Source organism: Colletotrichum higginsianum, chromosome 3 (genome assembly GCF_001672515.1).
Source record: "Colletotrichum higginsianum IMI 349063 chromosome 3, whole genome shotgun sequence".
Taxonomy (NCBI): domain Eukaryota; kingdom Fungi; phylum Ascomycota; class Sordariomycetes; order Glomerellales; family Glomerellaceae; genus Colletotrichum; species Colletotrichum higginsianum.
In genome coordinates this window covers 2,439,989-2,464,827 of record NC_030956.1, presented here as the reverse complement: position 1 = coordinate 2,464,827, position 24,839 = coordinate 2,439,989, and the positions used below count along the sequence as shown (strand labels likewise).

General features: G+C 57.8%; 4 protein-coding genes across 4 annotated transcripts; 1 reads left to right on the top strand and 3 right to left on the bottom strand.

Annotated features, from left to right (window-relative positions):
* Positions 1–267: 267 nt before the first annotated feature.
* Positions 268–2,926, bottom strand: CH63R_04293 (Fungal transcriptional regulatory protein; the record flags this gene model as incomplete). Its single annotated transcript, XM_018299268.1, has 2 exons — positions 268–1,949; positions 2,056–2,926. The coding sequence occupies 2 exons, from the start codon at positions 2,924–2,926 to the stop codon at positions 268–270; spliced, it is 2,553 nt and encodes an 850-aa protein (XP_018160514.1).
* A 14,556-nt stretch (positions 2,927–17,482) lies between these two features.
* Positions 17,483–18,286, bottom strand: CH63R_04292 (Glutathione peroxidase; the record flags this gene model as incomplete). The annotated part of the gene is made up of 2 exons (XM_018299267.1): positions 17,483–17,946; positions 18,028–18,286. The coding sequence occupies 2 exons, from the start codon at positions 18,284–18,286 to the stop codon at positions 17,483–17,485; spliced, it is 723 nt and encodes a 240-aa protein (XP_018160513.1).
* Positions 18,287–19,350: 1,064 nt separating this feature from the next.
* On the top strand, positions 19,351–20,991 carry CH63R_04291 (FAD dependent oxidoreductase; the record flags this gene model as incomplete). The annotated part of the gene is made up of 3 exons (XM_018299266.1): positions 19,351–19,513; positions 19,629–20,591; positions 20,639–20,991. 3 exons carry the CDS (start codon positions 19,351–19,353, stop codon positions 20,989–20,991), a joined length of 1,479 nt encoding a protein of 492 aa, XP_018160512.1.
* A 724-nt stretch (positions 20,992–21,715) lies between these two features.
* On the bottom strand, positions 21,716–22,693 carry CH63R_04290 (Dihydrodipicolinate synthetase; the record flags this gene model as incomplete). Its single annotated transcript, XM_018299265.1, has 1 exon — positions 21,716–22,693. One exon carries the CDS (start codon positions 22,691–22,693, stop codon positions 21,716–21,718), a length of 978 nt encoding a protein of 325 aa, XP_018160511.1.
* Positions 22,694–24,839: the final 2,146 nt, after the last annotated feature.

The window sequence follows — 24,839 nt, the reverse complement described above, 5'->3', positions numbered from 1 at the left end:
TCGCGCGCTATTGTACAGATTTACAGATAGGATCCGTCGACTCCGCGGACCCGGTCTCATCAGTTCATGACACAAGCCCAGCTTGCCGCCTAGCAAAACAAAACAAAAACCATAAAAAAAAACCCCCAAGGAAAAAAAGGACCAAGAAAATAAAACAACGCGCATTCAGACCGCTGTTGCGCGTGACTCGCGTGCTTCTGAGTCCAATATGAATCCCTGCCGGCCTGTCCGTCTCTCTCTCCCTCCGCGGGATGAGAGGCCCCTTTCTTAGAACATGATCCACTCCACCTCGACACCGGGCCCGCCGATGCACCTGGTCCAGTTAAACGGGCCCCGGCGCATCGCCTCGAGCTTGACCGCCGCGGGGCTCCGGGGCTCGCCGTCCTTCCACTCACCGGCCCAAAGGCGCTCGAGCACGTCGAGCGCCGCAAGGTTGTTCATGTACCCCGAGCGTGCCATGATGTCACGGCACTTGCTCCGCACAATGTTCTGCTGCAGCCCGTTGACGCACTCGCTGCCCGCCACGAAGAGCGGCCACAATAAGAACTTCTCGGCCTGGCCGCCCGCGGCTTCGAGGCTCGTGGCGTAGTAGACGACCTGCGACACGAGGTTCTGGAAGTTGCTGTGCGTCGATGGCACGTTCGGCGACGCCAGCCGCTCCGTGTACAGCAGCGCCGCGTACCGGAACGCCTCGGACAGCGACCCGAGGTCACGGACCTGCGCAGGTGTTGCGGGAGACGGGAGCGACGCGTGCACGCGCGCCGAGTCGAACTCCCAGCTCTGGAGCGCCACGCGCGCTTCCTTCCACTCCCGCCAAAAGTTGTTGCGGTGATCGTCGTATGTCGCCGACGAGCACAGCGACGACGAGGCGAATTCGTCGTCGTCGAGGGTCGAGCCAAAGCCATTGCCGTCGAACCGCATGGGCATGTTGAAGGCGTCGCCCATTTGCTGCTGCTGATGCAGGCCACCGATGCTCCCCTTATAGGCGTGGCCCAGGGGCGAACCGAGTGGCGACTGGGAACGGGATGGGACGTTACGCCCTCCTGGACCGCCGACGAGGTTCTGGACGGCGCGGTGCTGGGACAGCAAGTTGAGTCTGCCGAGCTTGCTGATAGTCTTGAAGAGCTCGCGATCGCAGCCGACGAGGTTCTCTGCACCGGGCGGCAGGAGCTGGGCGTCCGGCATGACGCCGTAAAATGTCGAGTTGAGCTGGGCCTCGCGGTCGTTGATGCTGGCCGAGATGGCGTCGAAGTAGGTAAAGATGGCTTCCATCCACGCCGAGTCGCGCGAGGGCGCAAGGTTTTGCGACCGCCGAATGGATAGGATCTTCTTAACGCCGGCAAACTGCGTGTGGAACTTTGCGATGCCAGATTCCACCATGCGGTAGTGGCAGAGGAGTAGGATGGTCGCCAGGACCGAGTCGTGGCTGGACTTGGCCGGGTCATTGAGCTGCTGGTTGAGCAGGTGGACTGCGAGGTTCCGGTGTTGGTACTCCTCCGAGAGGGACTGGTCCTCGGGCTGTGCGTCAGCCATGGACTCGGCTGTCGACTTCTCGGCCATGAGCTTCTCCGAGAGCTCGCGCGTGTCCTGGCCCAGGCTGAGCCGGCGCTTCATCCGCAGGTTGCAGGCCGACAGGGCGCAGATGGCGTGCTGAAGGCTCTGGCTGTTGGAGGCCAGGTGGAGGATGTGCTCCCTGTACGGATTGCCCGGCCCGTCCATGAAGACCATAGACGGGCACATGATGTTCTTGTAGTAGTCCATGAAGAAGGGCATCTTGGCGATGAGATCCGGGTTGACGTGAACGGCCTGCGGCTCGAACATGGTAGGCCACTGGGCCGAAGCCTGGTGGTGGTCCGAGTGGTGCGGTGACATACTTTCGGGAGGCGGCGAGGTCCAGACATGGCTGTTGGAGTTGCAGCTGTTGCTATACGCATCCATCTCGGGAACGCCTAAAGCCGTCACACACACGTCAGCGGGTCTGGTCCCAAAACAGAGCCGGACAGGACGTCTCACTCAGAGTGTCACACTCCCGCATCAGTTTCTGACTCAACTGACTTTCGAAGTTGTCCATGTGCGACGTGAGGCTTGAACTATGTTCCGACGGGGCGTACACGAGGCTAGGGCACGACGTAGGCGCCCCCCTCTGGTCGATGAGGATGGCCGAGATGGGGCTTTGTGGCACCGGCGAGCCGTGGGTGCTGTAGCCGTCATACATTACGTTGGGGCTGTGGAGAAATGGTATGTCGTCTCTCGAGTACGAGTGGCTAATGGGCGACATGTAGTCGGCGTCGCTCACCGAGTCGAGCGACGAAGACATGGCTCCCGAAATGGGGATGGGGCCCAGGTGAGCACCCAGTTTCCGGTAGTTGGGCCCATCCGTAGGCATGCTGTTCGCATATGGGAGACCGCCCCAGTGTCCGGCGGTCAAAGAGGGCGTGTGCTCGGGATGTGACATGGAGAGAAGGTCGTAGCTGTGGGGGAAGGGTGTTGTGGGCGTCGAGACGACGTGCTCTGGCGAGAAGCCGGCATCGTCGCGCTTATTTCTCCGAGAAACGTTGTCGGCGTCTGCCCATCCTGCAGTGGTGGCTGTCGAGTTGGCGCGGGGACGGACGGGCGACTTCTTCGCAACCCCGGCGACGGGGGGCGCCTTAGCGATGGGAAGAGACAGGCCGCGCAGCTTGCCTCTGCTGGCGACACCGACTCCCCAGGTCAGTTGGGTCTTGTATCCGGAGCACTCGTTGCCGATCTCGAGGCATTGCGAGCAATAAGGCCGTCTGCGGTCACACTTGACGCTTCTCTTGGAGCAGGTGAAGCAGTCATCGGCGGCGCCGCCGGCGGGAGCCCGTCTCCTCCGCTTGCGCACAGAGGCGGCGGCGGCGGCGTCCTTGGCCTGAGCTGATTGTTGTTGGGTTATAGGAGCAGTCATCTTGTGTCGTTCAAGTTGAGAGGCGGGTTTGTGTAGTAGCTCTTGTCGTTGTTATAGGTAGTGTGCGTTTGGCACATGTGCGAGACCGGGCTGCCGGTCAGGGAAGAGGCGGGATGATCTGGGCGTCGAACAACACACAGTCCAAGTGGTATGAGTAAACAAATGGCAATATGGCAAAATATAATATATTGCTGTAGGTAAATAAGCAGGAGATGGAGGCGAGAGCGTAAGTTAAGAGGCACAATATGTCATGCAAAGAGTGGCGAGGCTTGGGGAGGAGGAGTGTATAAATGGATCGAGACGTAGTAAGAGTACTCTCAGTTGGCAGCCACTGGCTGCATGGATGAGAGATTGGCTGGAGATATACAAGCGGCGAACATGGATCATGGACCTCACCAAGCAATTCGTCCGGGGGAGGGAAGCGGGTATTGCACAGGCAGTGGGAGAGTACATCATGTGCGGTCGACGGGGGGTAGGAGGCAACTTGAATGAGTGAGAGAGCATCAACGGGGATGGGAGGGAGAAGAAGAAGCAGCAGCAGTACATAGGTAGTAGAGGATGCGTACTAGGAGGAGCACACAGCACGGTGAGGGGGACAGAGAGGAAGAGACCGGGGGCGGCGAGGTCGACCGAAGGAGAGAAACCTACGTGAAAGCGAACCAGGTTGTGTGGGTGTGCGAGAAGGAAAGCAGTCGGGGAGTGTGTCTCGTCTCCGGGTCCCTGACCCTTCTCTCCATCTTAGTGGCCGCGGAAACTGAGGGCTCGAGAGACACAGCTGAGAGCCTAATAACGGGGAGGCAAGGCTAGAGAGAGAGAGAGAGACTGCGCAGAGGGTCAACAGAGGGCAGAACGAAACGAATGAAAAGAGAGAGTGGGAGGATGAAGATGAGCAGATCAGCGGGTCTGTTGCCAAATGTCTGAAGAGCAGGGGTAATGGACACCCCCCCTGCAAAGAGGGAGTCTCCATTTTACTGCAGGTATCCATCCGTACACAGGTCTAGGGTTCCAGGTACCTTGCTTTTGCGCTGGCTCGCCCGCGATTTTAGGTTGTTCTCGTCAAGATGTGTGGACGGACGATGAGACAGGGGAGGGGCCTTGTCGTCCAGTCTTTGGAGGGGTTGCATGCCTCAATCCTTTTCTCGCCTCCCCGCCCATTCGGAGTGCGAGAGGCACGGATGGATGGGTGGTCTCGGTGTTAACATTGTGTCTTGGTTGATGATGTTGGGGAAGCGGATAGTCAATGCGGAGAAGGTGACTACACGAAGGTATATCTCTCTCTCCACAAGCAGACGGGACAAGAGTCCATTTTGGAGAAGCGAGAAGAGAAGCGTCAAGCTCGGGTGCTTGGGGAGCTCTCGAGCAGATCAGAGTCCATCCGGTAGGGCGTGTGTATATGCCTGTTTCGCGTCTTGGTCGGCCGAATCCGTCAGAAATCCATGTTTACAATGTCCGGTCTCCGCCGTCGAGATAGAGAAGATTATCGCCATGACTGATGACATACGACAAACGCATCAGTCACCGCAAGGGAACCCGTAGCAGCACGGGAGGCCAGCAAGATAAGACGTGATAGAGGATTGCGGGGGTTGAAGAGGAGACGAGACGGGGAGCGATCAATGCACCGCACCAGTAGAGGCCAGGATCCGTAAGTAGACGAGGGGATAAGACGTCCCCCCTTGTGCCTCTTTGGCGGCGCTTGCAACCCCTGCCGCGAGGGAGGTATCCGGCCCCAAGAACTCGTATTCGTTGGTACCTGAAGAGATGTTCCCAGCCCGCCTCTCCCGCCTCCCGCCTGGCGTCTGGCGCATCTGACAGAAGAGATAGATATCGGACAAGACGAGACATTGACGGTCGATCCCATCGGAAATGGCGTACGCCGCACACGCGGTAAACGGCCTCTAGGGATTCCCATTAGCCAGTATTCCAACCTCGGCCGTGGCGTCTTAGATTACCATGTCTCTTAATGTTCTTCTCTCGTGAGATAGATACGCTTCGCTCAAGTCAAGACAAGACAAGGCAGGGCCGAGTGGTCTTCGTTCGGCGGCCTGTCATGTCAGTGGGAGAGTGAAGGACAGAGAGCTTCCCAGTCAGTCTCCGAAATGGCCCTCTGTACTCTGTACCCCTCCTAGCCATGTACTGACCACTGACCAGTGGCCGTTGCTCCTTTTCGCGTCTAGCCTCAACCTAGCTCAGGTCCTTTTGCAAACCCACCACGAACCCCACCCTAGTGCTCCCTGAGTTAAGCCCCTGCTAGCGACTCGATGCGGTGCAATGCTGCTGCATCTGCCGCGGTACAGGGCATGGCAGGACAGGGTTGGGGCATGCAAGAACAGCGACGGCGGCGAGGGCGGAGATGGCGGCCGAGGCAAAGGGTGATTGGCAGCTAGGGGGCGCTCTAGGCTCTAGCCAGCCGGCTTGCGTGCTTCTTCTGCATCCAGAACCTCGAGAGGCGCCCTGTGAAGAACGGACGAACAAGCCTGGTGGGCAATTAACTTTCGGCCTGCTGCGGGCAAGGAACCAGGCGCCGCGAGCTAAAAATGACGCGGGCGATTGTCGTCGACGGGGGTGAGGCTGGAACAGTACTCGAAGCTCAATAAGCCAAACTGAGGTACACCACACTACGAATACACAGCAGATAACAAACGTGCAAAGTAAAACAAGGAAGACCCTCTTGTCGACACCGGCTTGGTTGTGCGAGTATGTACAGTAGCGTCGGTTTGCGAATGAAGGGAACAAGGGTTCGAAGGGTCCCAAGTTCAGCGTTTGGACGAACTGGCAGACCGCTCCAGCCCGACCAATTACACGGTCAAGCAGCGTATGCCAATGGAAAGCCCGCGTCTCAATAGCTGGGAAATCCCACTCGAACTCCGGCCACTGTGGCTAAGATGTTGAGAGGAGCCAGCCGACGTCCAGCGGGCGCGTCGGGGTGTTTGTCGGAGTGTTTAAAGCTGTGTGTTCGGAGGCGGCCCTTCGAAAGGCTGCGATGGCAGAGGATGAGGAAACTAAAGACCCAATGAACCGCGAGACGCAGGCGAGGGAAGGGTGGGAAAAAAATGCATGTGACAGAAATGGGCCAGAGGACTCGAGGAAAGTGTGTCTGAAAGGGCGAAGCGTGCAGAGTGCCCCCCGCCCCGGGCCCAAGGCGGACAATACTCGGGAGTACCTGTCGGCCGCCGTTTGAGGTACGCAGCGGTGGCGGGGAGGCCCGCGGCAGGCGACAGGTATCTGACGGCATTTGACGTGTATCTCCATCTCCCCGAGAGAGAGGATAGAGAAAAAGAGGAAGAGTGTGTGTCTGTCCCTCGGTACGTTTTGCCTCTAACCGAGCTGACCGGGATGATGACGGGGTGGTGGTTCATCCGTCATCTTCAGCCCACCCGCTGGGCGTGGACCAGGCTCGACAGTCGACAGCAGTGAACCAACCAGTAAGTGGAAGAGCGGTCGCGGGGCGCGCGGGGGTCCAGCCGTGATCCATGGCCATCTCGCATGGGGGGTTTCCTGTTCCTGTTTCTTGTTCCTGTTTTTGCTCCTGTTCCTGTCCGAGTGTCTGTTCCTGACTTCCAAGCATATGAGAGACGCCCGAGCCCACAGCGTATCACTGCGACGAGTAATGCCGCGGTAGAGTCAATTAAAGTAAGTCAGAGACCGGATTTGGCAGTATTGGCCTGGCCGTGTCGTGTGTTCACTGGTTCTCTGGCAACAGGGTGGTGGTCGATGGGGGTCTCGTCTGGTGGAGCGGGCGAAGCAGCTCGCATGTGTCTAATATCCGTTGCATACACGGGTGTTCTGTAACTGTGACTCGTGAGCAAGTCTACGTGATCCATTCCCCCATATCAGCGGCGGCTGTTTTGAAAAGAGCCAGGAACTGTTATCTTTAGCCTAGGAACCCTGCTTGCCAACGCGCTCACTCCGGTCCAGGGGACGGGCATGTAGTCTCCATAGCTCAACCAACATCGGGGCGAGCGGTCTGCTGGTCGAGGGACGGTGGTGGGCCATGGCAACGGCGACGGCGACGGCGACGGAAGCATCAGCGGGAATTCCATCCAAGGTGTTATGTTTGGCGGTTGACGATGGGATGCTGTAGGATCTCTAGTCGAGCGCCGTTGCCGAACAAGAAACCAAGCGTCGTCGGCAGGCCAGGACGGCTAGCTCCAGCAACAAAGGCTTGTCGTTCTCTAATGCAGCACCGCCAAGGCTAGGATACTCCGCACTCGATGCGTGCGAGAGGCAAGGCAAGACAAGGTGGGAGAGGTGAGGGCGAGGTGAGAAATGGGAGGTTAAGGAGTTGGGTTGGGCAGAGATTGAGAGCATGTGTTGGGTCAAGTGTGTGAAGTGGAAATGAGGGGGAAAGGGGCCAAGTATGCGAGAGAGTCTGCCTAGGTAGGTAGGTACCTACATACTCTGTAGGTGCGAATAGGTGTCTGCATAGGCAAGTACCTAGGCAGGTACAAAGGTAAATACTCAACCAGGAAGGGGCGGGATATAGGAGGTGAGGTCCACGTCCCCCCGTCCCGGCCGCACTGGAGAATTAAATTTACGCCGGTACTCGAGGAAAGAGCACCCGAGTAGTCTTGTAGTCTTGTAGTGTCTGTAACAGGTAGGCACCCCTAGCATGGATGTCTAGGTACCTAGGTATCTAGGTAGGTTCCCCTAAGAAGGTAGCTTAAGACACAACACCGGCAGCAGCTCACGACTGGCGATATTCACGTTCCTTGACTGATATCATAGTATCTTAGCTAGACTAGGCAGGCAAGTGGTCATATCACGTCGGGGTTCGTTCTCAGCAACCTACTCCTGTCTTCGAACTATCGGTCAACCTCATGTATCTCATGACACTGAACCACCGTCCCCCCTCCCCCTTCCCCTGCTCTCGACATTTCCGGCCATGGCTTCTTCTATGCAATGCCACAGAAGGGCGCATCACGGCGACCATACAAGGCTTGGCCTGCTGCTACGCTTAGTGTCTTATGAGCTAGCTGCGCCGTGGCGCCGCCCCATGAGCGCCAGAATGTATCATTGCAGGACTGTCACAGGGCCTCGCAGCACAACAGAACGGGCGGCGCTCGCGCAGGACCTTCCATGCAGACTTCGACACGCCTTCTGCCGTCAGGCAACCTGTCCAGAGGCCAACCATCTCGAACGGAAGTGACTTGCAGTCGCAGGTCAGGCGCGAGAGTTTGGGGGGAGGGGATGGGTGCCGGGCACACACACACACACTCACTCACACTAACGCTATCGCGGACACACCACCGCGGACACTCCCACACATCCATCGCCCGTACCTGCCTTCTGCCATCCTTGGCCAGCGGTTTCCTTCGGTACTAGGCCTTGGCAACTAAAGAAGAAGGGATCAGGAGCGAGGGCGGCGGGCGTCGTGACGTTCTGGAAGCTATGTGACGAAGCTTTGCGACGAAGCTCTGCTCGCTCACCAACTCCAAGTGTGTGGTGTGGCGCCTTTGAACAGCTAGACCACTGAATGTCACGTCGCAAATTCAGCAAGCAATCAACTGCACAACCACGGATCCATTCTTCAACCGCTAACTAACAGACTGCCAAGACTGTTCGCATCCCACGAGCCGACGGCGGTGCTTTGGGCCTCTTTGCCCCTCTAGTGACCGATGACCCTTGGCATCTGCAGTCGGCACGCAGTCGACTTGGCCCATCAAACGACACCAGCCATGGCCACGGTAGTGTGACTCGAACAAGCAACAATAGTCCGTCTTGTTATCGTTGCCCTCGAGGCTCGAGCAGACCCTACCAGCTAAGTACAGATGCCTGCCAGCCGGTTCTTCCTGTCTCAAATCTTGCAGGAGTAGCGCCGCCAGCACGGTCCTGCAGTTGACCACCCCCCGGCTTCATGTCAGGAATCAAGAAACTAATCAATTGCATGTCGGTGCTGGTTGACGTTGCGCCGGATCCCGACCCTCATGGCAAACTCTCGCACCGACACTGCGCGCACCCGTCACACTCAGAATCCAACCTCATCACAGACGACCGACAGTCCAGCATCGACGGAGCCTTGCAAGACAGGGACGCCGGGCCCAGATACCAGCGACAAGAACGGCAGAGCGACGGGATCGTCGCCGTGGGGCTCGGAGGTCGCCCCAACTCTTTTCCCAACGTCGACCGTCTCCATCCTTCACATGCTTTCGTTCCTATAAGAGCCCACACATCGGACCCGACCGACAGCTCCCAGGATTCCAGGCTCACAGGGGGGCCAGCTCCCACAACCCCTATTAGCCACCGATATTGATCAGTTCCCCATGGCCCCGGAGCGCCGAAGGTTGTGATTAGAGCGTTTCGTTCAAATTCAGATTGCTTTGGGGTCGCAAGATTCGGCGTCGGCGATGCTTCGACTTGACGCCCCCCCAGCACTACATCGAGTCAAGAAAGAGTTTTTTCTGTTCTACTTCTTCTTTTAGATTCTTTCTCGGTCCGCAAACTCGCAGCCGAGACATTTTCGCGGCTATGGCATAACCTGCAGCCCGCGACTCATGACGATGCTCCCGCCCCTGGCAGACGAACCTCGCTCAGCCTCTCCCTCGTGCCCTGGCTTCGCAGACAGGTTCCAGGAAGAGCAGGTCGATACCGGACTCCTTCTCGGAAAGAGCGACCCCATGATTTCCCATTGCCGTTTTGACATCCCGTCTCCCGCTTCCTCAACTACCGCAAGGCTAGGGCTGTGCGACGGGACTTCCGTGTCCAGGAGTCTAGTTGACGTGCATTCGATTTCATCTCGAAACGCGGACAACTCCCGTAACGGCAGTCTTGACTCCTGACAGGCCAGCACAGCTCCACGAGTTTTCCAAGTCCTCGAAATGGTATTGAGAGAGCTGTCGCCCGTGGCTCGCGAACCCTCTGATGTCACCCGAGATGACAACGCCGTCGATAGAGCAGGCCCGCCCGCCAGGTGCCTTTTCTGCCACACTCACTCGTCCATTTTGACAAACACAGCGCCGACGAAGAATAGTACACATTCCGCCTAGCGCGAGGATGCACTTCGGGGCGCTAGAAGGGCAGAGGAAGCATGCACGGAACCCCCTCTTTCAAACGCCAAAACGCCATCTCGTGGTTCGGGGGGTGTCTAAGCCTCACTCGATGCAAAAAGTCCTTGAGCCTTTGGTTAGTGTGTCAGCCGGCTTGACTTATTCCCCCGTGGACGAGTTAAATCCGACTCTGGCGTCTTTCTCTTCGAGCGAGTCCGCGCCCTCCCGCCAACCGCCAACCGTCGCCGCAAATTTCTCCGGCCACAGCTAGCCAACCAGTCGCGACTACAGGACCTTGTTCGATCTTGGTTTGCTGCCGTCATCTGCTTCTTCTTGGCTGGAGCAATGACCCCCACCCTCCGTCTCGGAATGATTGGCTATCTGTGTTGGTCATCAAATCGCAATTCGAGATAGAGTCCGCTCGTCTACTCGTAAATATATGTGTACGATGTACACACACACACACGCATGCAACCCCTATCACCCACCACCACCACTCTCGCAGCACCCCTGATGCCGATTTAACTCTATCAAGCCCGGGCAGCGTGATTGGCCGCGGGTTGCTGTTATTGTCAAGACTCAACACCATCTCCCGAGACGCACCCACTTTGTTCTTTTCCTGGTGTATATTAGTGTATACTACGTGTGCGAGACGAGACCTGACGATGAATCTGAGGTTTGAGCCACCATTCGTTGGACGGCAGGGTCATGGCCTCGACTGTTCACGCAGTCTCTCTGCCTCTCAATCGAGGGTGAGTGAGAGCCCACTGCCACTTCATAAGAACCACAGCGCATTCTGCCTGCCTGCCTGTCTGCCTGTTTGCCTGCTTGCCCCTCGCTTCCATGCTAGGCCGGTCGGTGAGGTGAGCAGACTCGGCAGAGACAGGGGGTGGCCCCCAACCGCCCCCCCCCCCCCCCCCCCGTTCGCTTTTCCGTCACGATTCGGACTGGCATTGTTGCTCCTGCATCGTTGGTCTCTCGAAGCTTCATCAGGCCATGGTGCAGCCGCCTGTCCCTCGAATTGTTTTGCCCGCAGAGCGCCATGGACGTCACCGTCGGCGTCGTCAGTCATTTGGTTCTGACCTCATCTCATCTCTTGTGGCCGCCGACGATAAGTATAGAGGGGTATACATACTCAGTCATAAGTCATCCCGTGCTCTCGGATGCTGCGAGGATTGTCCGCCAGCTGGTCGCCCCCCTTGCCTGGCATCAACCCCTGTACCCTTCGAGCTGCCAGTTGCTCGCTCTCCGTTTCTGTAAACAGAGACATTTCGAATCCAACCACTTCACCGACTGGGTTGTGGCCCATGGCAAAGCACCTGCCGTTACCCCTGCTCGGAAACTTGATACAGCATAGACTTGTTGAATCGACAGGCGAGGTCGAGAATCCTGGTTCCGGTCTGCCCCCCGCCTGTTTGTCTTATTTCCGGCGTTTTTCATAAAAAAAAACAAAAAAAAAACCCCCAAGCCCCGGAAATGCCAACGGGTAGTCATCTGGACGCAATTCCCTTTCCTTCTCAAAAGGAATATGTCATGATCGTCGCCTCGTCGAATCAGCTTGCCTCGAGCTTCTCTGGGCTTTTAGGACGGTTCGTCGCCGTCTCATTGGTGCTGCAACGTTGCAATCGCCATCTCGACGCGGACAAGCGTGTGCCCGCGTGTCAGCGAATGACAACCGCCGACGATCGCACTGGGTGAACTTTATGTATACACTAAAGAAAGGGTTGTCTTGTAAAATTTACAGCAGTCAATGGAGGTGATCCAATAGAAGGGACCTCCTCCTTTGCGGATCCCTTTGAGAATACATGGCAATACCTGGCCCTGGCCAGGGATTCGAGGGCCTGACCGTCCTGGTGGCGATAGCATATCTTGGTCATCAGTTGTCTAATCCTAACGGCCTCATTCGCTTGGATATACGAACGAGTTGTGTTCATCCTCGATATCTCGCCGCGGTTGGTCTCATGAGAGGAGTCCGTACACTCAGAGCCGCGAAAACCCTATAATCTAGCGCCCGCTTCGCGACAAAGCTGAAAAGGAGGAATTTATGCTTTGGGGGGGGGGTCGGCAAAGGTTCCCTGCCGGCTTATTGTTCGACAGGCTCCGGCTGTTTGCAAAGAACGGTAACCGCAATCCCGTGACCATCGACTCAGAAAGAAGCCACGATATCCCCCCCAAGCTGAGCTCGAACGCCCGTGCATCCATGAAGGATCGTCGGATGCCTTTCCTTTTTCCCCAAAAGGGATGTTCACCAAGGCGGAACTCGACGAGATCGGAGGGGGCCTAGCCCAACAGTTAGTTAAGCTCATCGCGTGCCCTCCTGAGTCTCGTGCGCCCTCTTCCCCGCAAACTGATCGGGTGCCATTCCGTGGCCACGGCTTGTTTATTTCCCCCCAGCATGAAGCTAGTCCACGATATACCGACGAAGAGGTTCCCTGACAGGACGCCATTACTAAAAACGAGGCCCGGATTTGCTAATGCCAATGTTTGCGGGCGAACCCCCTTATGTCCATACTCTCTGCCAGAACCACACCAGAACGCCGAATCCCTTTCGGGCATTATCGCGTCTGAAATCAATCCCTTCGTGGTCGCGGACGAGGCCCCGATGCGGTTCTTTCGACCGTCTTCCCCGCATTCATTCACATACCGCGGCGGGCTGTCGGTCGGTCAGCGGGGAACGGCGGCAAAGCGACAGCCTCTCCTCCCCGTCCGTCATGGAGGCTCTCGAGGCTAGCCGGCACGCTATCTCATTTCTTGAGTTCCCCCCTTTGCTTGGCGGGTTGACCGGGCTCGGCTTCATGGAGAGAGTGGTTCCAAGACCCTTGGAAGTTGCCGCCCGCGTCTACGTTCGTTCGTCCTGGCTGGCCTCCTCCCCCCCTCCTCTGCCACAGGGCTCTGCCACGTCCCTGTGGCGCTTCAAACGTCGCCGAAAAATGAAGATCGTGGCTGGGCCCCAGTGTCGATGAGGGAAATATCCCCGACCGGGTGGGTGTATGTGCGTGTGAGTGCGCGCGCACGCGTGCCCTCTCTTCCGGGAACAAGTGCGCGAATTCGTGAGCCTTCAACGTCCTCCCACCCGGCCGTTCTTCATCCCACGCCTTGCCTCGTCATCATCATCAGCAGCAGCACCTAGAGAAAGACCAAGAGGGACAGAAAGATACGTCAGATCTAGACGTCCCTTCCCACCCCCCTTCTCCCCCAGTTCCTCGAGCTCTTTGCCTAGTTTCGGCCGCCGTACGCAGGAGTACGACTAGACATGCGGGGGGTGGGGTGTTCTCTCGAGAGTGCGTCCTGACCCCCCGCTTGGCTTCCACAAAAGTTCCCAGGCCGGCTGTCGAAGACCCGCATCGGCACAGGGGTCACGCAGGGCAATGAGGGACGCACATCACGCACGAATGAACAGTAGTGTACCTACCTACAACGAGCGGGTGGATTCAACCTGCTGCTGTTGCTCGCAAGTTGAGCGTCGAGCGTCGAGTGATCCCAGGGTCTTTCGAACGGGGATGGGGAGAAGCCCTTTGCCCGCCCCTCGACGAGCGAGGCAGAAGACCATCACCGTCCTCTGCGTCTTCTATTCTTCATCAACGCTGGACCTCGGCGCGCTGTCAGGACCACGTATGCGACCCCAGTACGCAGCGTGTTCTGTCTGATGCTTCGGTCCCAATGAGCGATATAGGAGCAAAGAGTCCTGGTCTCTCCCACCCCCCCTCCAGTTGGCAGATTCCAGCGTCGAGATCTACCCGGGCTCTTTCTGAAGATGGCGGGATTCTCGACCTCTGACGCGGATGATTTGCGAAAAGATGTGTGGATGGATGTGTGGTGTGCAACCCGTCTCCTGGGGATGCGCTGATTGGCGACGTCGGATGACGACGTCCTGCTCAGCGGCGGATAATCGCCACACGTTGGAGTTGAATGTAGGTTTCTAGCCTCCGTCGCATATCGATGTCGTTGTCGATGCCGGTGTCCAGACTCCAAAACCACAGTCGCCCCCTGCCCGTCCGTCCGCACCGGGAAAAGTCGCCGTCGTCGCCGTCGTCGTTGTCGTCGTCACAGTGGCACACACCGTCGTCTCTCCGCTGCTCTCACTCATGGGACTTAGATACGTAGCCACAGCGGCGTCTGGTAAGAAGTGGGCTGGGGCGTGTGTGGTGCCCATAGACATGCTGCCTTGGCCTCATCTGTCCAGATTTCAACAGCATGAAGAATCATAGACAACAAGAAGAAGAAAAAGAAGGTACGCCGCGGGCCAAGCTTCCTCCGAGTCCGCCGGTGCAGATACCTGCCAGTGCAAGTCCAATGAGATCAATGTCCGAACGTCTGGAAGCCCGGTCCCATGGCGTATGGCCTGTTTTCGGATGGGGTTTTTTAGTTATTCTTTTTCGTTCTGGCCCAGTTCGGGGTCTTGGAGAGAATACGAGAGAAAGGAGACAAGGTGAGGGAGCCAAAAAAAAAATTCACATCTTCGCCATTCTCTATTTCAATGGCGTTATACAGGCTAACCGGAACCTCGTCTTGACGTCCTACCTTTTTATTCCCCCGACTCCCTGTTCTTTCAAAAGATCCTGTCCCCCTTTGACTTCGATATTAAACCCTCGTTCTGTCTTTCTGCATCTGTAGCCCGAAGCAAGGCTGGGCGGGCCAGGGGGGGAGGAGGCCAAGGTGACACGGACGACATGCCACCATGTTTTCATTACCTGATGTCTCCGGCACTCGAACCCCCCAAGCGGGCCAATTTGAGCATTCGGTCGTGAGATGGGCCTTATAAATGGAGTTCGAGATGGGGACCCGAGAGTGGTGACCAGCCCTTTTACAAACCACACACCCACGAGTGGTAACAGAACGGCAGCGGTGGTGGCGGCGGCGTCCCCTTGTGGGACAAGAACGGCCTGTGTCACGATAGATGCCGTGGGGGCCCGTCCCTTTGTTTTCGCTGGGGGCCTCGCGCGGCGTTGTTACCACATCCGGGCCGAGGCGGACTCTTTGGAAGGAGGGAAATGAAGAAAAAAAAGCTGCGGACATTTGTGCGAAGATGACGATGCCCGCTGTGATAGCTGAGCGAGGTTGTGCTCCGTCGGCAAGGAGGGGAGAGAGCGAGGTAGGAGGAGGACGGCTCACCGAGGCGTCTGTTAGCAGAACGTCCCATGACCCGCTCCAGAGGTCACGCATGCAGCTCAGACGCTCGTACACAACGCGCCGCTCGACGTACTCCTGATGTGCAGGCAGAAACCTGCCCGACCTGTGATGTGACTTGGCTACTGATGAGGTGCCAGAGTCTCCTGGGCCACTCATCTCCAGGAGCAGGATGGTTCAGTCGGTCTGGATGAGATGTAGGAGTTTCTCGACCCTACCTGTGCCCCCATTCTCTGTGACATGTCTCTACACAATATTGGTGGCACACGGAATCAGAACTAGGAGAGTAGGCCAGCAAAAGCATATGTAAATACGTCATGCTCGTACACGGCGGTGCTGCCTGTTATTGAGAGAACTACGGTCCATGCGTGTAATAGGGCTCAGGTGTAGTCTGATCCATCGTCGAGTGGAGTCGAATGTGAGGAACATGAAAGGATTGCCAGAACGACGTCTGATTTGCTGAGGCTGACAGTGTGCGAGGTACTCCCGACGTCTGACTGGGCAGTCACTCGAGTCCGGTGCTCCGGGCTACGATGGATGTGAGTAGACAGTTGATGACGAGTGGCCTGAATGAGACCTGGTAACATCGAAGCTGAGCTTGATATCCATCAGCTAGCTATCCCTCTACTATGCCAGGCGTTGAGCAAGAGGCTCACTACAATGGAGAGAGCGGCCGGCATTGTTCAGGTGGCTAAAAGTGCCATTCTGACGACCGTCCCAGCTCCAACTACAACCTTCTGCAGCGGGAGATCACCGCTAGGAGGGTGTTGAATCTGTGCAGTCGACGTTACCAAGAGTAGCGTAACGGAACTCAATGATGGAAAGAGGCACGTTTCGATGATCGGGCGAGGGGGTTCGCGCAAGGCTAATACGGACTTTATAGAAGCGTTCTATGAAGTCACTCAACTGATCAATGGCTAGGATCGAAATGCGGTCAAATACCTGCGACACCGACAGTGTCGATTGTGTCCGATCCACCCCGAAGAAACACAAAGATGACTACAACACATGTGTTTCGTGACTATCCACCCGAGACTAAGGTGTGTTGATGACCCAGACCAGCCATTCCAAACTCTGTGTTCTCCTCTCGACGTGAAAGTCAGCATGCCGGAGTTGGAGTGAGACCCTACTGTCCTCCAAAGACAACAAATAACGATGAACATGGTCCTGACCTGACCATGTCAACATTGTTGGGAACACAAGCAGGCACTCATACCAAGGGCTCATCCTTGCGTATGGGTTCGCCTTCATGCAGATTTACAAGACGTCATGGTCTTTGCGGCGGTGCTTCCAAAATCAACACCGAGACCCGACTTCCGACGAACGAGGCGTAAGGAACAGCTACTAGAGTCATCATGTACACCGAGTGTCGATGCTCAAGATGAATAAGGGGTTATCCCAACATGAGTGGCTGTATGGAATTGGCAGGGAGCCCAGAGACGTGGACATTGTCAGCCTTCACACATCAGGGGCGGACTGCCAGGGAATGACAAACACACACAGTGCAATAGTCGAGAAAAAAGGAATCGGGAGAGGAGGCCTGGTTTCATGAGTAGCATGGAAGCGCCATGGTCGAAAACGCATCCCGTCCAGCGTCTCCGTCCGATTGCTTGCTACTCCGTTCTTCCGGCCCGGCGAGGCGTGTTGCGTGTACCGGAGATCGTGGATGCAATATACTTTGCAAGCCGGCGATAGTCACATTGAATCTCACTCAGACCCAGTACCAGACTGCCTTGTAGCATCAGCGGGAAAACGAAACCCATTGCTTCCTTGGACCAGTATCCAAGGTATTTACAGTGCTTCCGTGGCACGAGCGATGTGGATAGCCCGGCTTCGACCTCGGATATGGGGCATTGGACAACGGCGACAAAGAACCGGAACGATGTGAAACCGTCATCGCTCCGACGACTTTATGACTCCTGGAGAACCCGGGGTATGCAACTGGCCGAGATGGTCCTTCGCAACCACCCGTAGGAACATAGCCTCAGCTTGGACATGGCAGGCGACAGCTGGGCGTGGTCACAGCTGACGGCCAACGTCCCACGAGTCGAATGCTATGCTCACCGCGCAGCCTGTACATGACCTGTCGCACGAGAGCCCCTTCGACAATGTCAAGCCTGCAATGGAATTTTGCTGTCCAAAACCGAGCGGCGCGGTGATGCTTTGCGGCCCAGGTATGGTGGCATCTGAGTATGGCAGTCAGCCCAAGACACCAGATGTACGTGTATCATCACTCATTGGTGCTCGGCAACATGCTGTCGAAACAGATTGAATCATTATATTGATTCCATATCGTTGACTACATATAGCCGGCCGGCCGGCCAAGGGACGGCGGCGCTCTTAGGCTGCCCTTCCGGCGCCATGGAACGCTTATCCCTCAACTCCCAACCGACCTCGGTATTACAGAGCAACGCGCTCTGGGTATCATTCTACGTACGACGTTGCTTTATTTCTTCGCCAGCTCCTCGAGGATGGGCTTCTCCAGGCTCTCGGGCTTGGTGGTGCTGGCCCAGCGGCCCTTGACCTGGCCGTCGCGGCCGATGAGGAACTTCTCAAAGTTCCACTTAATGCGCTTGAGGCCCATGATGCCGGGCTTCTCCTCCTTGAGCCACTGGAAGAGGGGGTTCGCGTTGTCGCCGTTGACGTCGGTCTTCTGCATGATGGGGAAGGAGACGCCGTAGTTGACCTGGCAGAAGTTCTGGATGTCGTCGTCGGAGCCGGGCTCCTGGCCGCCGAACTGGTTGCAGGGGAAGCCGAGGACGACGAAGTCATCGCCGTGCTTCTCCTTGATGTCCTTGTAGAGCTTCTCGAGGCCGGCGTACTGGGGAGTGAAGCCGCACTTGGAGGCCGTGTTGACGACGAGGACGACCTTGCCCTTGTAGTCGGCGAGGGGGACCTCCTGGCCACGCTCTGTGCCGCGGGGGTTATTGTCAGCGACATCATGCGTGGAAGGGAAGAGGGTACAGGCGAGAGGGAGAACGCATCACGTACTGTCGAGGGGCTTGAAGTCGTAGAAGCCTGTTGCGGATGCCATTGCTGCGGTTGTGTGGAGTTGCTTGTTTGTGATTGCGTTTGCGTTTATGCCGATATTACCCCGCAGTTGTAGATTGTTGATTAATTGAAGCGGTCTTGTTGACGGTCCACAGGTGCTGATTAAGTTGTAGGAGGGAAGATGGTATTTGGGACGCGCAGCTACGGAAGCAGCGGTTGTAGTGGAAGGAATGGCTCTGGTATGCAGTTGACGAAACATGCCACGCGTGACAACACGAGGGATGCAAGCACTATGTTTACTGCAGTAGGAGGAGGGCTGTGGACTGCCGGGACGAAGTTTCAATCCGGTTTCTAGTAGGGCCCCTCGGGCACGGGCGGTGCACCCTACACTCCTTAGCACCCATACAGTAGAAGCTACGGCCACCTCTCTCCACTCTCCACTCTCCACAGAGATGCTACACCCCGAAGAGGCCAGACCAGAAGGGGTTTGTGACGGGGTCATCGGTCAAGGGTGGGGCGCCGGAAGGGCCGAGGAGCACTCCATCGGCCGAGGCACACCGCTGGACCAGTCCGGCATGTCTTTCGAGCTCTCTGCTGCAACTCCAACGCAGAGCAGTTCCCGCCATTGCAGCTCGGGCCACCACCTAAGCACTGCCAATAGATGAGTTTTCGGTCGACGTGATGCTATTAATTCACATAGAAACGCGCAGGCGGCTGCTTCCTCCTCGTTCATCATTGCGGCTGTTCCAAAATCCGAGATCCAATTGCTTCGGGCACCCATTCTGCATCCCGTCCACTTGTCATGTGAGAGTGGAGATCGTCGGCCCAATGCGTTGTTCCGGTGTCCGTTCGGCATTCCCAGCTGGATGGACGACTCATTCATCACCATCTCTTTAGTGTTAGGCCCGGACCTCCCGCCCAAGTCGAGGCAAGAGAACCGACGTGGACCGTGACGCTTCTCGAGGATCACCACCTCGTCATCCACCCACCGATTTCGAATTACTCAGCACCGATACGAAGCCCCAGGCGGGCGACTGCCGCGGATCAATCCTTCTTCCGGCATGACGACAATCCTCTCCTTGCCCCCCCCCCCCCCCCCCCCCCCTCGCCGAGGTGACTTCCACATCTGGACGGGTCCGCTGTTGCACTCGATCTTGGGCCAATCGTTGACCCCAGCACCTCCTGTCCGTCTCGATCTACTTACACCACAGCCGCGGTACCGGCATCTCGTTGACTGCTACATCGCCACCCGTTATCGATAAGCCGATACCCCGCCGACCCCCGTAAGAGAGAGCAATCATCAGCCCCCCGCGGTGACGAAATATGCCCGCCGTTAGGAAAAGGGCGAAGACGAAGACGCAGACGAAGAAGGAGCGTCGTGAGAAATCGCAGCAGCTAGCCGCCTCACGAATCCTCAAGGAAGCATTGACACCACCGCCGCTGCCCACCATGGACCCCCAAGCCAAGCGAAACATTGTAATCGTCGGTACGTCTCCCTGATAGAGTCGTCGCGCGGCCCCGAGGCCGCCGCCGCCACCGCACCACCACCACCACTACCACGTATTGCCCGCTGGAGGCTGACCTCAAGAGGTGTGTCGCAGGTGGTGGCATCATCGGCTCCACGACTGCCTACTTCCTCACCAGGCATCCGAAATACAACCCCGCCCTGCACCAGGTCACCATCCTCGAGGCCACCTCCATCGCGGCCGGCGCTTCGGGCAAGGCCGGCGGCCTGCTAGCCCTCTGGGCGTACCCGCAGTGCCTCGTGCCGCTGTCGTACCGCCTGCACAAGGAGCTCGCCACGGAGCATGGCGGTGAGAAGCGATGGGGCTACCGTAGGGTGAACTGTGGCAGTTTCGAGGCCCGCGTCACCAAGCAGATGCTCGACAAGCCGAAGCCGTTGCTGAGGCCGACGCCGAAGCAAGAGCCAGAGGCGATCGCATCCAGTACGAACGGCGGCGGCGGCGTCAACAGCAGCAGCGGGGAGCAGGAGCAGGAGAAAGGCTGGGAGAAGCTGCCGAAGCAAGACGAGGCCGCCGAGTCCATGCTGGAGGAATCGGTGCTGCCGCGGGACCTCGACTGGGTAGACCGCGGGGCCGTCGAGTCGTACGCGGAGATGGGCATGCCGGGCGCGACCGAGACGGCCCAGGTGCACCCGTACCACTTCACCCGGTCGATGGCGGCGCTTGCGCAGGACAAGGGCGTCGAGGTCCGGATTAACGCGCAGCTCAAAAGCATCAGCTCGTCCGGCGACGGCGTCGAGAGCGTCGAGTATCTCGACCGCGGGTCGGGCGAGACGCGCACCATCGACGGCGTGACGGACGTACTCGTGTCTGCCGGGCCGTGGACCGGCCGCCTGCTGCCCCGCTCCAAGGTCACCGGCCTGCGCGCCCACAGCGTCGTGTACGACGCCGACGTCAGCCCCTACGCCGTCTTCACCAGCATTAAGCTCCCTGCCGACTTCGTACCGGAGCACCGCGCCAGCAAGGGCCAGAGGAGGAAACACAAGCGGGTCGTCGACCCGGAGATCTACGCCCGGCCGGGCGGCGAGGTGTACGCGTGCGGTTAGTCATTCCCCCCCCCCCCCCCGCTCGTGACGAGAAACTCACAGTCGTGTGCCCCGCAGGTGAGCCGGACGAAGACGTGCCGCTGCCGGACACGGCGGACAAGGTGCAGGTGGACGAGGCCAACTGCGACGATATTACCTCGTACATCGCCACAGTGAGCCCGGCACTGGCCGCGGCGCCAGTCAAGGCGAAGCAGGCCTGCTACCTGCCCCAGCATGACTCGGGCCCGCTCATCGGCGCGACGTCGGTGCCCGGCCTGTGGCTCGCGGCGGGCCACACCTGCTGGGGCATCCAGAACGGCCCCGCCACGGGCAAGCTCATGTCCGAGTACATCCTGGACGGCAAGCCCTCCAGCGCCGACATATCGTCTCTGGACCCGAGGCGGTTCAGGGTGTAAGGGTCACCAGCTGATAAATTCAGATTAGGCAACATATGTACGGTGGCGGGTGGGGGGGTCCGGGAAGGAAAGCTGTTTTGCATGCGTTATTGGGGGGAGAGGGGGTTGCCAAAGGCACCAGCATACATGCGATGTGTTAGACAGTAGGAATTATTTCCAACGAAGTACGAGCCAATGATGAATGCATAAAATCTATTAAAGAGCCCATCCAGATGCTAATTCTTCGGGCGCGTCGGCGTCATCTTGTGTGACTACCGGTCCTACTTACTATGCCCGCCAACACCAAAACCCAACCAAGCCGATGCAAGCTCTCTCTCACTCTCTTTCATTCAAATCATTATCCCGTGAAAACTCCCAGCGAAAGCTAACTAACCCCCACGGATGCCTGCCCATATTTTCGGTTTCCGCCCACCAAAGGGGGATGAGATGTCCCGAATGTCTAGTAGGCTAGTGGGGGTGTTTGATGGCGAAAAGGGTAGAGACCTTGACCTCGGTGCATCATCACCCCGGGCTTTTTGCCCGAGACCGAGCCTGGGAAACAATCCCCCCCACCCCCACGGCCGCGATCGGTGGTGGGCTGAAGGGGGGGAGAACCCCACCGACTAACTCCTACGCCGGGCAAGCGCCCGCACATGGACGGGTTCATTTTTTCCCTTTCCCTTTTCCAAAAATGAGTTATCATTGTGAAAATATCATGAAGAGACGGAAAATGAAAGTCGTTCGCTTAGAGCGAGTTTTCAATCTCCATGACTTCCTTGATACCTTCCTCGATGTACAAGGTCTTGGCCTTCTCGAGGCGTCTCAGAGGACGTCTGGGGAAGCCGCCGTAGCCGTAGTAGCTCTGGATGGCGCCCTTGGTACCGGCGATGGCGGCCTTGGTCAGGAACCAATCAGCGCGGCTGAGCTTCTTCTGGAGCTCAATGGCCTCGTCCCTCTTACCCTCCGAGTAGAGGTTCCACACCTTGACGCAGACCTTGGGCATGACGTTGGCGCCGCCGGCAATGATGCCGCTGCCGCCGCTGGCGAGGGTCTGAGCAGTGAAGTCGCACACGCCGCCAAAGGCCATGTAGCTGGAGCCCTCGGACCAGGGAGTCTTCGCGTTGGTGGCCAGGGCCACACGGGTCAGCTTGCCCGTGTTGCCGCAGGTGAACTTGGTCCCGACAATGTTGGGGTGCTCGGCCAGCTTGATGAGCAGGTCGCTGTCCATGTCGATGCCAGAGACGGCTCCGGGGTAGTTGTACAGGACGAGGGGGATGGGGCTCTGGTCGGCGACGGCGATGAAGTAGTCGTGGATGGCGGTCTCGTCCATCTGGGCGCGGAAGTAGGAGGGGGGGAGGATGAGAGAGTAGTCGGCCCCGACCTCGACGGCAGCCTTGGAGAGCTCAATGGTGCCGCGGACGCTGCCTTCAGTGGCGCCGAGGATGATGGGGGTGTTCTGGAAGCCGGCGGCGTCGAGAGCCTCACGGGTGGCCTTGGTGACGGCCAGCTTCTCCTCGCGCGTGCAGTGGGCGGCCTCGCCGTTGGAGCCCATGACGACCAGACCAGCGAGGCCGGCCTTGGCAAGACGCTCGGCGTGCTTCTTGATGGTGGGGATGTCGAGGTCCTCCGTCTCGGGGTCGAAAAAGGTCATGGTGGGGGCGTAGATGCCGACGGGGAGGGGGCGGCGAGTGGCCTGGCCATTGCTTCCGTTGGAGGCAGTCATGGTGGGCTGGTGTGGTAGGTAGATGGAGGAGAACACAAAAATCTCAGATGGAGCGAGAGAGGAGGGGCAGATGAGAGTGAGAATGGAGGATAGGAGCGAGGTGGGTTGACAGTGAGGGGGGGAAAGAAGCGCGAACCAAAGCAACGGGCAGCGGCCGGTATTGTATTTATAGGGGAAGAGGGCGAGAGGCGGCCAAAAGGTTTTTTTTTTATCAGCTAATAGGTTCACAGCAGGCCCAGCGACGCCGCGTGGGGTGGGATGAGTCTGGGGATAAATATTTGACGTGTCGCGAGGGACTGCTCGTGTGGACATTGGCCCGAACCATCGAGCATCGTGTTGACTCGAAGCCAAGGCCGGAGAAGCAAACAGCTGCGCTTTACGGGGCCACTCGGACCCCGGTTGGGGGGTGAGGGGGAGGAGGAGGAGGAGGAGGGGGAGGGGCAATCGGAGACTTGAGAAAAGAGTACGCTAAGATGACCTGGGACGGGGGTGGAGTGCGCAGAGTTGAAAGTGTGTCGCCGGCATCCGCCCTGCGGCATGCATGATGCTGTCTGCGGTCTGTTGTTGCGGTGGGATTCGAGGTAGTAACGCTACTTCAATATAAGTACCTAAGGAAAATGGAGGTCCCTGGAGCCGTCGTTGAAGAAATTCAAGGAGCTCAAGACGCATTGGATAGAAGGGGATTGGACAGCGCCACGGATATTGGCCAGAGAGAAGTACTTGTTCCCCAGCCCAGCCCATTGACCTTCGGGGAATTGACCGGGATTTTTGTCCATGGCGGGGGGGGGGGCTGGTTGTTTGCCAGACATAGAAGAGAAACCGTCACAGGACGAGGGGGGCATCTGAGACAACAAGGGACTTCCCTCGAAGCTCACAGCCCACGCCCGTGGTCCATGGCCCGCGGGGCCCCGAGAATACGTGTAGACGGCAGCGACGATGCTGCTCTGTGCCGCGTGTCGAATCTAATGGGAAAGTTTGAATGCGCCATTTAGCTAGACATTTCCAGCCGTTGCGACGAGACAGGCAGTAAGGCAGCCCAGCGCAGGAATGGGTGCGTGACCAGTTTCGAAATCGTGTGTCCAAGGAAGCGCAAAAAAGATGGCAATGGACGTGATGCCGCCATTGGAGAGAGATGATGTTCCGCCATGCAACGTGAGGCTTGTCGAGCCCCCGGGCTCGAACGTTAGCGTCGTGTAGGACATGCGGGTCTGCAGGGCGGAAGGTGCCTGGCCATCACCCGGCGATTGATAACCGAATCTCGGGGTTGCTCGCCCGGCGTGCATGAGAGGTACCTGTTTCCGTCATCAATGGCATCTTGCAACGCAGGCGCAAGACAGCAAAAGGCGGGCTAGGCGGCGGGTTGACAAGTCATAAGAGTCGATAGTGGTTGAGTCAACTTAGCTAGCTGCGGCAAGCAGTTGGTGGAATATACAAAGCAATTGTAGGCCAAGCATTGTAAGCCAACCACGACTGTTTTCCGAGAGGCTTCTCTCTCCCGCGGTCAAGTCAAGAGGTGGTGGCCGGTGAGCCATGGCAGGCGGGACTGAAACCTGTTAGCACCACATACCGTAGGTATCCGTAGTGCTTCGTTGCAGACGATCACTTGACAGCAGATGCCTGGAAGGCGGTCGACCAACGATACGAGCAGGGAGTGGATGAGGTTCGGGCCAGGCCAGGTTGTCAGGTCGAGTGGATGGGAGGCGTCTCAGTGGACGGAGAAACTCGATCCAAGATGTTCCACCAATGGGGAAGCTGTGAGTTCTGTGTCTAGGTAGGAACGACAAGTGGGGCCTCTTGGTTCGCTGGTTCGCTTGGGGGGGGCGTTGGAGCAGAGCATGGAGGGGCACAATGGACACCGAAGGGTCTAGAGCCAGCCATAAGCCCATGATGTGAACATGGACTATTGGAGCTGGAACAGAGAACAGAGGGGCGCTAAATACCGTCTATGTTCTATAATGAATGAGTCTATATGGCAATTCTCATCGAATTACGGACGTTGTTTATGAATCAATTGCATGAGTCCATGCCGACCCTGTCTAAGGCAACAAAACGGTGCCGAGACTCGGGTTGGAAGCCATCGAGGATCACAAACTCTCAGTCGACTGAGACACAGTCTCTTGTATGCCAGCCCGCTGCGGGTGGTCAC